Source organism: Myotis nattereri (assembly GCF_964212035.1).
Source record: "Myotis nattereri genome assembly, chromosome: 6".
NCBI classification, from domain to species: Eukaryota; Metazoa; Chordata; class Mammalia; order Chiroptera; family Vespertilionidae; genus Myotis; species Myotis nattereri.
In genome coordinates this window covers 34,276,431-34,293,650 of record NC_138081.1, presented here as the reverse complement: position 1 = coordinate 34,293,650, position 17,220 = coordinate 34,276,431, and the positions used below count along the sequence as shown (strand labels likewise).

At 40.7% G+C, this 17,220-nt stretch overlaps 1 protein-coding gene across 1 annotated transcript in view; it reads right to left on the bottom strand.

The window, feature by feature from the left end:
• Positions 1 to 16,191, bottom strand: part of FAM135A (family with sequence similarity 135 member A) — a 102,378-nt gene extending 86,187 nt beyond the window's left edge. The window contains exon 1 of the mRNA XM_081094484.1: positions 16,016 to 16,191. Coding sequence (XP_080950610.1) covers positions 16,016 to 16,107 — 92 coding nt within the window. The 5' untranslated portion in view covers positions 16,108 to 16,191. The remainder of the gene's footprint in view (positions 1 to 16,015) is intronic.
• Between the last annotated feature and the right edge of the window lie 1,029 nt (positions 16,192 to 17,220).

Below are 17,220 nucleotides of genomic sequence, written 5' to 3'. Positions count from 1 at the left end.
AAAAACATAAGAAATATATATGGTATTTCTTACTCAAATGAGAGAATGCCATCGCAATCAGAGGAGTTAATGAGGTACCTAAGAGTTTCGTTGCTTTATTTATTTATTTTTTTAAAGATAAGAATAAATTATTCTTATGCACAATTTTGAAAAGAAAAAGAATTATAAATGGTTTTTAAAAATTGATTTCATACTATAAAAACCTACCCCCTCAAAAAAAATCTCAGATGTAACATGTCCTCTTTCTACTTGCCTAAAGTTTAGTTACTGCTTAATCAGTTCTTTATCATGTAACAACAATGGTGGCAAATTAAACACTGAAATATTTAGAAGAGCAGGAAAAGAACCATAATGAAACATGCACAAGAAATGTTTCCTCACATTCCATTTCCATTTACTCCTTATTGGGCTATATTTCCAATGTTATTCAGTAAGATATTTATTGATGTTATTTTTAAATTATCACAATAAAATACTGTATAGGAATTACTTGAAAGTTTAAGTTTCTCTTCTCAGTATCCTAAGTAATCATTTGATATACCAGAAAATAAGCTAGTAAAGGTATTTTTATTTTCTAATAAAAATTTAGGTAGTTTATGTATGTTTATCTACCAGAGCTGAGTTATTTAACATAACAGCTAAACACAAGCTTGAAATTAACTAGCTTAAATGGTAGAAGTAGTAAGGATCTAAGTAGCATAAAGAAAAGATGTAAAAGATTTTTAAAAAAAGATAAATCAGAATAGAAAAAAAGAGTAAATTATATCCTTGAAAATACTCTTACAAATAAATCAAGCCTTATATCTAAAAACAGTAAGCCTCTCATCATTAGATTTTTAAAAGATCAGTAACAATATTCTTCAAAAGTCCTCAATTGATAGGGAACCAGATTGTAGAATAGCAAATTAATAAAAGCAATAATTATACATACTATATTTATGCTGGTTGACAAAAGGGAACGGTAATTCACTTAATCCTTATACCCAGTTCCAAACCTCCAATTATTTAAAACTACCTCCACTAGGATATGTTAAAGAGGAAACCACAGGCCCAAATAGTTATGTTAAAATCCATCACAAAGAACCTAGACTTAATACCTAACCAAACTGCAGTTTCAACCTTTTCTAGGAATGTTATCATAATTGGTTAGTATGGAATTTTCTGGTCATTACCAATGAGGTAATCTGTCAAGCAGGCCCTCTCCATCCACCAAAGGAAGCTCAGGCAATCTGATAAAACTCCTTCTTTCCTGTAAGATAACCTTACCTGAAACAATCCTTTCTTTTCTTTTCTAAGGACTTTCTTGTCATAACTAGTTTCTGTCTAAAAGCGTCTTCCATATTGTACAGCTTCTGGGGCTCCTTTCTATTTGCTAAATGGGATATTGCTTGATTCATAAATCACTCATTAAAGCCAACTGTTGAAATTTTTTTTAATTTTTTTAATATATATTTCTTTATTGATTTCAGAGAGGAAGGGAGAAGGAGAGAGATAGAAACATCAATGATGAGAGAGAATCATTGATTGGCTGCCTCCTGCACACCCCAGACTGGGGATGGAGCCCGCAACCCAGGCATGTGCCCTTGGCCGGAATCGAACCTGGGATCCCTCAGTCCGCAGGCCAATGCTCTATCCACTGAGCCAAGCCGGCCAGGGCCAACTGTTGAATTTTTATTCATTAACAGGTATCTCATTTCAAACTCAACATATCAAAAATGAACTATTCTTAAGTCCCACATCAGTCATCCTCTTCAACTTCATTACTTATCTCAGTATTTCTAATATTGTCTAAGTCAATGTGATTTAAAACTTCAGCGTTACCTTTTAAATCTCACATTACAAATTCTGTATCTGTAAAAAGTCGAGCAATGAACTGATATGCCCACTGTCTATTTCAATTAATTAAAATTTTTGCCATATTTGATTAAACAGTACTTTTTCCCTTTGCTGCTATTTCAAAGTAATCCTAGATATCATGCAAATCCATACCTCTCCATATATATTAAGTGTTTTCTCTCAGTATCATCCTCTACATGGAATCAGTCATTAAATCCTACTATTTATTCCCCCAAATGCCTCTAGAAATTAATTAAGGTGTGTGACAGGTTGATTTTAAAAATGTTTCCAACTTTTTCACCCATCCCTGTTTCTACATCTCTTGCAATGTGACTTCCATTAAAAAGTGAGTGTAGTTCTCAACCCCTTAAATCTGGGCTGGCTTTATGACTTGTTGTGGGCAATAGAATGTGGCAGAAATGACAGTGTGCTAATGCGAAGCCTAGGTCTTAAAAGGTCTTCTTATATAGTTTCTTTCACTTTGGAAACCCGCTTCTTCCATGAGAATAAGCTGGAATATGAGAGGTCATGAACATAACTGAGTCCATCCAGGTGAGGCGGTAAGGCCATTTTGCATCAACTAGCACCCAGCCAACCTACCAGCTGAATGTGAATTCATGAGTGAGCCCAGAAGAGATTAGTCAAGCCAGCCCAGATCAGCCGAACCACTCAGCTAATTTATAGACTTAAAGCAAAAATAAATGTTTATTGTGATGCCACTGAGGCTTTGTGCTTGTTGTTAGCTGCATAACTGTGGCAATATATAACTAACACAGAAATTGGTATCTAACAAAAACTTAGAAATATGTGACACTGACTTGGAGACCAAAGTAACAGGGTTACAGAGCCAAGAAAAATGAGGAAACTATAGAAGACTTAAAAAATGGTAACCCATGTTGTGCAGTGATGAAACTTATGTAAATATAATGTCAGCAATAACTTAGAAGAATGTAGACAATGTACCTAAGAAATTTTGTACGTTAGCAAGCTAATTTCCAGGCAGAATGCTAAAAATGTCACTGGCTGCTCTTACCTAAATATAAGATTTTGCAAGAAAGAGATAAGCTAAAAAAACAAGTGATCATCTTACAAGAAGAATCTAAGAGAGACCAGGACTTGCTGGGTTGGAATATAAAACTGATTCCCTAAAGATTTTTCAAAATAAAATGCAGCCATGGACAAAGATCAAATCATGGGTGTGGCTATAAATCCCTTTCTTAAGATCTCTAAAGGAATTAAGGCAGTGTCTAAGTACACATTTTGTTTGACAAGAGGGTTTTTAGGGAATTTAAGGGCATGATCTCACAGAATTCTGATCTCCCAGGAGTAGTGACTACATCTAGAGAATAGTCATGCCTTAAAATACAATTGTGGGTCTAGGTTTCATGGAATTCCTATGTAATAAAAGAGAAACATGGTAATTAGCCGTACCTCCGCTACCCTTCCCATTGGCTAATCAGCAAGATATGCAAATTAACTGCCAGTCAAGATGGTGGCCGGTAGCCAGGCAGCTTGAAGAGAACATGAGGCTTGCTTGCTTCAGTGACGGAGGAAGCCAACTTTCCCCGCCTGCCACTGCTGGCCTGAGCTTGCAGTTTGAAACGTTACAAATATAGAATCTAAACAAACTCCAGAAACCTGCTTTCAGCCAGCCGGGATCTCAGAGCTGGAGTTGAAACAGTGTTTCGATTATAGAACCCAAACAAACCAGATACCTGCTTTCAGCAGCCGAGGCCTCAGAGCTGGAGCCAAGCCTCAGAGCTAAAGCTGGCCCAGGATAAAAAAGAAAAAGAAAAAAAGGAGCGGTTGGGAGCTTTAGTCACCCGCCAGCCTGAAAACAGCCCTCAGCCCCTCACCCAGACTGGCCAGGCACCCCAGTGGGGACCCCCACCCTGAAGGGGGTGTGATCAGCTGCAAACAGCCATCAGCCCCTCACCCAGACTGGCCAGGCACCCAAGTGGGACCCCCATCCTGATCCAGGACACCCTTCAGGGCAAACCAGCCGGCCCCCACCCATGCACTAGGCCTCTATGCTATATAGTAAAAGGACGATATGCCTCTCAGCACCGGGATCAGCAGAACCGCGAGGCCTCCCGGCACCGGGATCAGCGTGACAGGGGGCAGCGCCCAAACCCCCTGATCGCCCTTGCGGCTCTGTGTGTGACAGGGGGTGGGGCCACAACCTCCCTATCCACCCTGCTCTGTTCGTGACAGGGGAAGGCGCCCCAACCCCCTGATCGGCCCTGCTCTGTGCCTGATAGGGGGGAGCTCCCCAACCCCCTGATCGCCCTGTGGCTGTGTGTGTGACAGGGTGCGGCGCCCCAACCCCGATCGGCCCTGCTGTGTGTGTGACAGGGTGCGGCGCCCCAACTCCCCCCCACGGGCCCTGCTCTGTGTGTGACGGGGTAGAGCCATAACCTCCCCATGGGCCCTGCCCTGAGTGTGACAGGGTGCGGCGCCCCAACCCCCTGATCCGCCCTGCTCTGTGTGTGACAGGGGGCGGTGCCCCAACTCCCCTATCGGCCCTACTCTGTGAGTGACAGGGGGGAGCTCCTCAACCCCCTGATGGGCCCTGCTCTGTGCGTGACAGGGGGCAGCGCCCCAACCTCCTGATTGGCCCTGTTCTGTGCGTGACAGGGGGTAGCGCCGCAAACTCCCCACTGACCCTGCCTTTAGTGTGACAGGGGGCGGTGCCCCAACCCCCCAATCGGCCCTACCCTGAGTGTGACTGAGGGTGGCATCGCAACCTCCCAATCCGCCCTGCTCTGTGCATGACAGGGGGTGGCGCCCCAACTCCCCAACTGGCCCTGCTCTGAGCCCGACCAGGGGCTGCACCTAGGGATTGGGCCTGCCCTCTGACACCCAGGAGTAGGCCTAAGCCAGCAGGTCGTTATCTCCCGAGGGGTCCCAGACTGCGAGAGGGCACAGGCCGGGCTGAGGGACGCCCCCTCCCGCCCGAGTGCACAAATTTTTGTGCACCGGGCCTCTAGTGGGTTATATAAAAATATAGATACCCAAGAAAAAGGAAAGGAAAAAGAAAAAGAAAAAAAGAAAGAAAAATATAGATACCCATAAGTTTTAAATTTTATTGGCCAAAGAACCACTAGCTTAGACACCTTGTCTGGTCTTATAACTTGCTTAGCCAATAGAATGCAGTGGAAGTAACAAGTAGGCCTATTCAAGGTGCCTTGGCATCCTCTGCTGTTTCTTGCACTCCTGCCTCTGTCATGAGAAGCAACCTCGGCTGTCCTACTGAGGGATGAGATCATGTGAAGCATAGCAGAGCACAATTATTTTTATGTTTTCAACAAAATGGCAACGTCAAGCCAAGCAAAAACAAACAAAAAAACAACAGAAGGTTTCTCTCATTCTACTCCTGTTAGTCATAGCTGCACTACTACCATTCTTATCTTAGTACAGACCTTTGGGTATATATCTTGAGTAAGTGCAAGCACCTCTAAACTGTTCCGTCTGCTTCTATTTCTTATAGACAACCAACCATCAATCTAATATATCACAATCTTCATCTAGTAAGTCCTTATTATAATAATAGTGATAATTCATTCTTACTTAGAAACCATCAATAGCTATCCTAGTCCCTAGTCTCAACTCTTCCCCAGACATTAAAAGACTTTCACAAACATACCTCTCCTTTTTTTACTATCTTTTCTTCTAGAGAATATCCAATCTCCTAAATATTTTTTGAAATAATATATTAACTCCCAGTTCCAAGACTTGATTCATGCTGCTCTCTCTGTAGATCCACAGATCTAAATTTTTTTTTTACCAATAATAAATATGATGAGAGACTGATATTATAGGATAAGTTTATCCTTTGCTTATCTAAGTCTTATTCATACTTTGATCTTATTCTTCCATAATGATTTTCCTAATATATAACCTAGAAAGATATTTCTTTTCTATTTTTTCCTAGAGCACTTTCTACATACACTTATTAAACATTCATCATTTTGTGTTCCTTCTTTGGTGTTTCGGATATATATTTTATTTTCCCTGTATACTATAAGCTTTTAAAGAGAAGAAATGAGATTTTATACATTTTCATTAAAGTTCTCTCAATTATGGTACAAATATATAAACACATGTTAAATATATCCAGTATTATCATTATATCCATGTGGATAATTCTCAAACAAGTATTTAAAAATAAATTTCTCTGAGAAAATAATTACTTGAATATACCTCACTGTTTTCCATATATATATATATATATACTGGAACAAAAGTGTGTAATTAAATATAAATGAAAACTGTACATATTATCTTATACAAAATATAGTTTTCACATTAAAATACACACCCTCTCTGAAATAAATCCACATTGTAGAACTTGTTTAGCTCCACGGAGAATTCTACCATTGCTTGAACTTCAGTCATTTTTAATTTATATTCAGAAGACAAATCTGGTAACACCACCTTTGCTAAAGAAGGGGGAAAAAATAATGAGAAGCTCAACAACAAAATGCTAACTTACAAAAACACTACTATTTAAACATATTTGAGTATCATATATGGGCAAAAAAGAAAAGTGAAGCAAATTAGTTTAGTGTATCTAACTTAGACTAACCCAACAAAATAGCACCAGAATCTATATTACTAAGAATACTTACTAATATTTACTAAAATATCACTCTATAATATAATTTAAGATATGTCCTGTTAGAATGCTTTTTCTAAGATTTGTTTCCCTTCGTGGCATGTGATAATAAATAATAAATAATACACCAAATTACTAAAAGTAACTTTTGACTTTATCTATCATAAATAAAATAGTAACTTATTAAGGAAAAATTAAACTACCTAATTATCCTCTCCTAGTTCTACATTGCACATAAAGGCAATTCCAAAGTTAACATCCTTTAATCCCCATATATATTCATGAAGGTTTTTCTCTGTTAGGTAAAGTTCTTAAATGACTATTCATCTTTAAATTTTAAAAAAATTTCCTCCTCATAAAAGCCTGAAAGTATTAATCTTCAAAAATGTTAAAATAATACAGATAAGCAAAAAAGAAAACATTCACAATTCTATTCACTAAAATACATACTTTGGTATATGTTCTTCATATGTATGTGCATTTGTACAATTTCTATAAAGGTGGCATCAAACCACATGTATATTTCATAACCAGTTTATTTCACTTAATTTTTGTCGTTGTTAATCCTCACCTGAGGATATGTTTTTACTGATTTTAGATAGAGGAAGGGAGAGGGGGAGAGAGAGAAAAAGAGAGAAGCATCAATGTGAGAGAGAAACATTGATCAGTTGCCTCCCGTGTGCACTTGTGGTGATCGAACCCCAAACCTGGGTATGTGTCCTGACCAGGAGGGAATCAAACCCATGACCTTTTGCTGTACAGGACAATGCTCCAACTAACTGAGCCACATTTGCCAGGGCTCACTTAATTTTTTTGATGAACTTCTATGTCAATAAATGTAGTTTTGTAACATTATTTTTAATTGTTAACTATTACACTGTGAATGTTATAATTGAAACAATCTCCTATTATTGGGTATTTCAGTGGTTCCCATCTTTTCACTATTTCAAAAAAGCACTGCTACAATTATCTTTAACAATAATACATGCTTTATAAAAAAAAAATTCAGAGAAGGAAGTATTGAAAGACAATTCTCCAGAGTCTTGTGTTTCTGTATGTCTTGCAAGCAGAGACAATGACTACCTAGTGTTCCAGGCTATTTTTCAAGGATGTGTTTAGCAAAATCTTAGGAAATCAGAGATAGCATTTCATTCTGGAACACAGGGCAGATATGTTTACTGTCCCAAGTAACAGTGGCATAAGTAAAGCAAGATTATTGTCCAAAATAAAAGATTTAGGTACCCTTAGCTCAGGGTTCCTCTACTATAACACCACCTACTCATATACAGGTGTAGCCTGGTACTCTAGCTACTGCTATTGCTGTGGGTATAAACTATCCTCCTTGATCCAGGAGTCCCATGTCTTTTAACCACATCCACAGCACAGGTGGCAGGCTAACTTGCTAGCTTGCAAGTGGGATAAAATCTTAGACCCTTCACAGTTCTTGTAATAGTTCTTCATGGAAATTTGACATATAATCTGATCTATTATGAATTAAATGCAAAAGAAATACCATATTCTTACCTCTACTGATCAAAGCTTCATTTTAACATTATTAAATAACAAATCTTGTACTTCCAGTTACTGATTCTTGTTAAAAATATATTGTTCCTCCTCTGAAAAGGAAAAATAACATCTCAAACAAAATAGTAAACATAAAACAGTCCACTTTAAGGAAACCTATGCCTTGTTAGTTACTTAATATTCTCAATATCTAAAAGATCTATATCCTCTAAGGTTTAGGAATAAGTTTTAGAGATTTTGTTTTCATTCACAGTTTCACTGATATCAGTATTAACTATTATAACTTTGTTAAGGATCCACTTGTATATACTTTAAAGCACAATAATAAATAGAAGACTACTTTCTTCAGTTTAGTGGTTCAGAAAAAATCTTCATGAATACCCAAAACATTATAAATCTATTAATTTTTAAGATGTAGAACTCACAATTTTTAAATGACTCCCTGGGTAGAGAAATGATTTCTAAAATCATTTCTGAATGAAATGTGTGTGTGTGTGCTCATACACACAATCACAAATATGTTGAGTTACCTAAAATATTTTGACAAAAATGTTGCCTAGATATGCTATAGTTTTTCCCAAACTCCAAATATTTATTGCTTAAGTTAAAAATGAAATCTTTTACCCTTGGTATAATTATTTTAGGTACTAAAAATCTATACTAATAAAAGGGTAATATGCTAAGTAGACTGGATAGACCAGATGTCTTCCAGATGTCCTTTCAGACAAAGCTGCAGCAGCTGTGAGGGCCGAGGAGGGCTGGCAACCACAGCAGCCGGCAGTGACAGCAGCAGTGGGGTGATAGGGGTGATGCCTTCCCCTGATCGGACCGGTCACCTCCCACAGAGGGAGGCCAGACTGCAGCTTAGGCCCGCTCCTCAGGGGCTCCCAGACTGTGAGAGGGGGCAGGTCGGACTGAGGGACTGCCCCCAGTGCACGAATTTTCGTGCAACAGGTCTCTAGTCTATATATAAAACCCTAATATGCAAATAGACTGAACGGAGGAACAACTGAACAACTGGTCGCTATGATGTGCACTGACCACGAGGGGGCATGCACGGAACATGGTGGGCATCAGCCGAGGCAGGATGATGGAGCAGTGAGCGAGGACGCCAGACCAAGGCAAGGTGCTGGTCGCTGTCTCGGGGCAAGCCTCTGGTGATTACTGAAAATTCTTTGCTCTCACACGCCACAGTCCCACCCTGCGCTTGCACCTGCTGCCGGCGCAGCGCCGGTCTGAATTGCTCAGTGTAGTCAGCGGTGAGAGCGGTGGCTGCCAGCCCCAATCGCCCCTGGAGGCTTCTCTACCTCTCCCTGCTCCTGAGGGGTAATCATGGCAGCAGCAGTCACCACTCGCACCTGCTGACGGTGCCAACCCTGCTCGCACCTGCTGCTGGTGGCAGCCCCAATAGCTCCACATCGTCAGAGGGTGCGAGTGGGAATGGTGTCATCAGTGTGTGGGAGCAATGGCGGCGGGAGTGGGGCTGCCGGCAGACAGGGGACAGGGTGTCACATGGAGGATGGGCCAAGACTCATCCCTGTGTCCACCGCAGCCTTGTGGCCCACAGTTCCTTTTAAGGTGCATGAATTTGTGCACTGGGCCCCTAGTGTTAGAATAAAGACCACGTGCACTCTTTTGCAGATATTTTCTTCTCTTCATCATAAAGATGTAGACTATCACCTTCCATAACTGTTATTTTAAACCTTAATCATCACATCAAAAAGCATAAGTTACATACAGTTGTGCACTCTTTTGCAGATATTTTCTTCTCTTCATCATAAAGATGTAGACTATCACCTTCCATAACTGTTATTTTAAACCTTAATCATCACATCAAAAAGCATAAGTTACATACAGTTATGAATTGAGAATAATCAGCCAATGACATGTGGATTAGTCTTGCATTTAAACCTGTTATCTGGTGTAATTCTGGCCACCTAAATTGTTTAAATCTTCATGGTTGGTTCAGTCTAAATATCTGTCCTATTTTTTGATGCAGTTGCCTCTTTGATTGGCTAAGGCCCTAACACCCTGCATAGTTCCCTCTTGTAAAGGTTAAATATGCTAAGTCACTGGATTATATCCTGCTTTAAAATGGCCAAGCCACCTGTTACTTGTCTGACTCTGAAAATCACCACCATTCAGATGGCTCTAGCCTTTTTTTGCCTTTACAGTTATTTACATGCACACACACTTTCATCAGTGACATTTCATTTTAAAAAGTGATTCACAGTGAAGATGAGTTTATCAGAATCATTACAGTAGAGGGGACACAGAAAGTCACTGGTCTAGAAACTTTTGCTCCCACTCCTTAGACATCAAGATGAACTCCTAAGGGCCAGTCTTATGTTATACTGCAGAAATTATAGAGATATTTAAGAAGATAAAATCCTTCTCTTTTGGGGAGAGGAGAAAAGGGAGATCTTCAAAGGAAAGACAAAAAGAATAACTTGATAAACAAACTTTTTAAAAACCTCTGTTTCCCTTTTGATACCAAATACAGGTCAAATAACAATATAAAATAGAAACCAAACAGAACAGACATTTAGAACTTTTTGGAGCACCTACTCTTACACCAGTAACTTTAACTATGTTGTTTTACTTAATTATCATAAAAATCCAAAAGAGCCGTTATTACTCCATGTTATAGGTGAGCAAACTAAGGATCAGAATGTTTACATAATTTATCCAAAGTCACATTTAGGAAATAATGAAAAACAACAAAAATCTCAAATGTATAAAACTCCACAGTTTATATTTAAATTTGCATATTTCTAAAGCCTACACCTGAATTGTTATAGCAAACAGATTCAATGGTCATCAAGCCATAAGATAAATATACCCATAATAAAACAAAAACTGAAATCAGAATGCAACAATGAAGAAACATTTGCACTTGATAAACTACTACAGTCAATTTTCCATTTAATTAACATTATTCCCTAAGTATGAAATCTTCCAATTTCCCACATCCCACAAACACCATATCTGAAGTTTTAAAGGCATTGTTCTTGCCTAGCCTGTGTGGCTTAGTTGGCTGGAGTGTCATCCAGCACACCTAAAGGTCTTCTTGATCAGGGCACATACCTAGGTTATGGGCTGCATCCTTTACCCTGGTGGAGGTTGGGGGCATGTGGGAGGCAACTCTCAAAACAGAACACTATTCATTTTGAATAACTGTGCTAATATAATAGAAAATCCATATAAAATTATTTTTAAACATAATGTAAAAAAAATGTTAGGAACTTTTGAGAGCATTTCCATGGTTGACTTAGTACATGAGAATGAAGCAAAGAGAAAAAACTTTTATTGTTCATTATGGGGCACTTTATGAAAGCCACCTCTGACATTATATGGAAAACAGGATTTAATTTATCAAAAGCAATTCATATACATTTTTCAGGGATACATCTATGCCATAAAACAAACCTGCCAGTAACATAAGACAGAGTGCCTTTGAATATATCATGTTATTATATGCCTTAAAAAACAAAAACAGGATAGCCCAAAGTACCAAAAACTAGTTACTCCTTTTAACATAAAGAGAAATTCAGAAAGAGCTACAGTCATCATCTACTACCTAGTTTGGGGATCTGCCCAGCATTCCTTAAAATATTTAGTGTTATTAGTTATCTCAACAAAGAAAAAAGCTCAGAAGGAGAATAAATTACAATTCTCTTTCTGAAAAATATTCTAAGAAACAATGTTTTCTTAACTGTCTATGCTTTCTTTAGTCTACATTTAACTTTGGTATCAGACAGACCTAAATTCTAATTCAGACTCTAAGCCTAAATTTTCTCAAAAAGAAATATTTATCATTGCTAGGTCAAAAGGTTAAGGCTTAAAAAGATTATATATATATACATATTTAAACAAAGTACTAAGTATGGCACTTGGTGCTCAATAAATTGCTGACATGTTTTATTTTATCTCAATTTTTAAATATGATTTCATTCAAGAAAATGTCTATTCAAAATAATGCAACTCAACTAAACAGGCCATGATTATAAGTTTTAATTGCATGGTTTGAAAATATTTTCATTTATAGGCCATAGGACTTTAAAGGGAGAAGAACTGGCCTCCAATTAAGATCTTAGAAACAAAACAACAAAAACCAAGACAGTGCATATTTCAACTTTCTAATTCAAACAATATTTCTATTTCATTCCTTATTGACATTTCTCTAGTTCCCCCTGCCTGAAGGACAATTTCAGAACTTCTTTATCAAACTGGGGCCTTAACAAGAATTACATTATATAATTTATCATACTTTAATATAAAATAGTCGTAAGATTACAGAAGAGGACTGGTGACAGTCTACAGTCTAATCTTATCTGCCTGAGGAAAGTAATTTTTAGTCTTAAAGTGGATCTCAGTAAGAATGAGAGTGGTTTTAAAATCTGGGTTTATCAATTCCAAAAGACAAAAATAATGTCAAAGGCTTCCAAGGTCTTAAATTGTGATTACCTGTAAGCCCTCACTTTGCTGCTTAGACATTTACGACTAGCAGTAGTACATATTTCCAATTGAAGCCTATAACTTACTGGCAACTTGGAGACATCAAAGAGCAGGTGTCAGAGATAACACTACTCTAAAAAAACAATTATGAATGAAGCAGCTGCATCCTTTAAGGCAACTTCAAGGGTATCTCAATAAGGGAATACTTCTAGGTCAGAATACATTGAGAACTACAGCAAAAGGAAAATTAATAAAACAACGGAACATAATACTATCAATATCAGAACTCTATATAATAACATAATTGAGAAATACTTTGTATATTATAGATGGTCAAAGAGACCTAATCCCATAAAAGGAAATATTTTCTCAGAGTACTCTCCTGGTTGAGAGACATGTAGTTCATAAAAATTAATTTCATCAAAACAAAAACCACCTAAGGGGGTTATTCAAGTAGGAGATATCTCTTAATGGTATATACCTGACACCTTTACATTCCCAGTAAGAAAAAAGGGGCAAATTCTTATTAAATTTAGCACATCATTGGTAAATATGTATGTACCTGTTAAAAAACAGTAATCTTTAAAAATAAAATTTAAAACCCCTGTGGAGTTGTTTCACTCTATTCCTTCTGAAAAATCTAGACCTGATTAACAACCTGTGCTTCATAACTTTTCTGAAAAACCATTGAGTCCATTAAGAATGCTTTCTTCTTTATCACCACTCTGCTTCTTATTCTTACTCATTTCTATACCTTCTTCCTGACAAACAACTCAGGGGGGGAAAAGAAACCACTACTCCAGATCTATATGCTCCCATCTTCCACCCATTTCTTTTATGCACACGTACACATCACAAAACTCACTGCGAAGCAGTTTCTCCTCAGTACCTAGAGTTAAAGCAAAGGAAATCCTTGCCCTTTCTATCCACTAAATAATCCCCATTCTCAAGGGTCTATTATCTACAGTAAACAAAGCTAAAATATAAGATAAGAGAAATATTGTAGGTAACCAAAGGTACAACTCTTACATCTTCAGTGTCAAATCCTGGCGAACAAAGGGCATAGCTGTTCTATACAGTGAATGCTGCAATGTTTGTTTTGTTGTATATGAACATTAATCTAAGCAAGTCCATAGTTCACAGCATTCTACTAGGCTTTTCACAGAAATCTGAAATAAAAAAAAAAATCTAAATCTCAGTATTTGGGATTTAAGCTTTCATTTACACACTACTACATAGTCTAAAAGAGATAAAATTAAGTACTTATGTAGCAATTTTTGTCTGTGGTGGCCCTAAGCATATTTATAAATAATTAAGGCTTAGTCTGCTACTGAAAGATTACTGGGTGGTTACTTTTCCCCCCACATATTACAGGTAGAGACACCAAGTCATAGAGGTTAAGTGGCTTCTATAAACTAATGTCATTGAGTCATCAGTGTTTAGATCTTCTGACTTCTAGTCCTGTACCTGCTATCAACCATTAATCCTTAATTCTAAGAGCACAGAATCAACTCATTAAAAAATACCAACAAGAATTTGTAAGCATTTATTTTTTTTTAATAAATAGCTATCTAAAAATAAAAGACTTGCCTTTGAAAGGCAGGAAAGCTTTCTTCGGTAGCAGCAGTAATCTATTTGCACTGGAAAAATCATTAAAAAAAACAAACCTTAAAAACTGAGGAGTGCATCACCTTGTACCACACACACAATAACGCAGGTTCTTCCAAAAAGGGGTGTGGCTTAATGGCACCAGATCCTAAACTGTATCTCTCTCTACCTTTACCTTTACTATAACTTCGAGTAAGGAACTACACTTCTTGTCTTGGTGTTTCCCTTTGTACAACAGAAACCGAAAAATTTAATTCCTACCTGACATAGACAACACGGGGAAGAATTTACTGTTTGCGGACACCCATGAGATTCCAGGAAGAAATACATAATTAAGTTCATCTTAAACTCTGGGATAAAGGCAAACTTAACTAAAAGCAACTATGTCAGCAGATGCCTTCAAAATAAGATACTATTATCATGATTTATATAGAGACAAGTTTTATGTAAGCCAAATCTTGATCACAGGGAGATGGGGAAAATTTTTCCAAAACTGTTTAGAAAGCTCTTTTGCTCAATTAAAAATTCTAATACTTGTGTTCTCGCCTATTTCTCCTTCAGTAAAGCACACTAATTCTATTCTTTAGTAGGAATCGTACGCAATTACTAAAGGGAATAGAGACCATCAGGAAAATGATGCAATCAATTGAAATAGCAAATGTGTGAAATCTGACACCTAATTTTTATACAATAAACTTCGCTAAATTTCACTTAAGATTTGTTCTGGGACAACTCTATTTCCCGGAGGACAATAACACTTCCAAATTTTGACCTTATGTTTGCAGCTCAGCCTTTTAACAAATCTTCATCCTTTATCATTTCATCACATCAGTACTCAAGTTGTTTCTCCTAGTATGTCAGGTGAACATAATTCTTAAAAAATCAAAACCTCAATCAGTACGTGTAACAGGTTATCGCCACTTGGCACTCTTTCGGTGATATTTCCAATCAGGGAAGAAAGAAGAGATGCTATTACACTGAAAGCTGAACTAAAACTGTTGAGTGGACACCTAGTAGCTTAGGTAGAAAGCAGAAGAGACCTCAACTGCTGAGTTAATACAAAGTTAAATGGATTAAAGTTGAGAGACTCGACCTAAGCAAATAGGAAAAAAAAAAAAATTCTAGGGGGGTTAGGGGGGAATCAAGACTAGAGACTAGCCACGGGATCCGGACGGGAAAAGGCGGAAGGCCAGGGGCCAGGAGGCGGACGGCGCCGAAGCTGGTACCCGGGGAGCCAAGGATGGAGGGGGCGAGGGCCTCCGAAGGAGCGGTGGGCGCAGAGTCGGCTCCAGCGATGCGACGGCAGGACGCACCGCCGGAAACTAACAAAAGACCAGGAAGGCGAAGTACCCAGAGGAGGCAGGTGAGAATAAAAGGCGGCCAAGGAAGGAATGACAGAGGCGCCCGAGTGGGAAACCCGGTCCGCGAGAGCCATGAACGTCAAGGGAGAGCCGGGCCGGGGATGCACAGCGAGAGAGAAGCAACCGAGGGGAGCGAGAGGATCCCCTGCCTCCCTCACACCCGGGGACCCACCACCGAGGCGGAAAGGCACGTGGGAGGCGGGGATGGAAGGGCAGAGCCCGGCAAGGAGGGTCCAGACGAGGCGGAGGAGCCAGGATGGAGCAGAGGGCGGCGGGCCAGCTCGGTCCGGGTAACCGCACCAGTGAGGTTCAGGCAAAGTGGGCCGAGGGACGCCTGAGATCAGGGGCGGCAGGGGGACCCCGGCGGGCGGCGCGCAGCGACCCCTCGGCACCCCCGAGCGCACTCGGCACCGCCGTCCCCACCGACCTTCAGCGGGCCCGGACCCGGGACCCGGCTCAGACCGGGAGCCGCCGAGCGAGGGGCCGGAGCGGACGAGGGGGACAGCGAGAAGGAGGCCGTTTCCTGCCCGGCCCGTGGGAAAGAGGGGCGGGGGGAGGGGTCGAGGGTGCCGGGAGCCAGGGGAGACGGAGGAGACAGTGAGGGGCTTACCTCTCGCCCGGCGCGGCCACCTCCACCGCCTGTCGGACGGAGGAGCTCGTAGTCCTACTGGAAGAATACGGCCCTTCCCGGGTCAGCACCATCCCGCCTCGGGCCCCTCACATCGCCATCGCAGCCACCGCAACCACCGCAGGAGAAGAGCCGGTTCGTCACCGCCGCTCGGCTACTGGCCCGACGAGGCCCGGGAGCATGCGCACTCGCCTCAGTCCCGAGGGAGCCCGGACCAGTCGGCGCTACCTGCGATCAACAGGTCCCGGGCCCCGCGGCCCCGCCCCCCGCCTTCGCTCGCCGGCCCCTCCCACCAGTCCCCTCCCCTTTCTAAGCCTAGGCCCCGCCCCCCAGCCTTGCGCCCCGCCCCTCCTCCTCCTTGTAAGCCCCTCAACCGCGGCTTCAGCTCCAAGGCCAACCGAGATTTCCAGAGGTTTGTCCGCCCTCTGCGGCTCCCGCTCCCGAGTTCCCGCGAGAATTGGAGGTTTGCGTCAATAAAAAGCGCGAGGCCCCAGGGTCCGGCCCGGCTGCGGGATTAAGGGAACTAGCGTACAGGCGAGGCGGTTGATGCTGCAGAACAAGGAACCAGAGGAGGGCAGGAAGGGGGAGTGCTGACACTTGGGCTGCGTTTCTCATATTGTCCTCGATCTTCTCTTTTCTTCACCTGCTCCCTGTGGTCCCGGCTAAAGAGCCGGTCCCTGCCCCACGCACTTTGTGGAAAGGAAGCTGCGGGAGATCCACGCTGGCTCTCGACAGCTCTCTTTTAGGGACTCGGTTGTTGCATTTCTGTGCGGAGATGTGGGTGCTGCTATGGTCACTTGTCAGTGATTGATGCTCAAGAGGGCGGGAGGGGGGCGATGAAGTGAATCTTGGCCTCATAACGTCCGTGACCACAAGCACAGGACTTGGGCAGCCTGGGGAGGGTCATTCCGTGATTTTCCTCACCCATCCCAGTGTCTTGAGTGGACGCCACAGAAAGCTTTGTGGTGCATGAAGCTCAGCATGTTACTAAAACAAAGTCAATGGAAAGAAGGAAGTGGCGGCTGCAGCCTGTGCGTTAAAAGTGAATGAAGAGGTGGCCGGTGGTGATGGTTGTACAACAATGTGACTGCACTTAATGGCACTGAACTGTACTTTTTAAAGTGCTTAAATGGCAGAGTTTATGTATGTTTTACCATAATAAAAATGCATTTGAAGGAAAAAGCTTT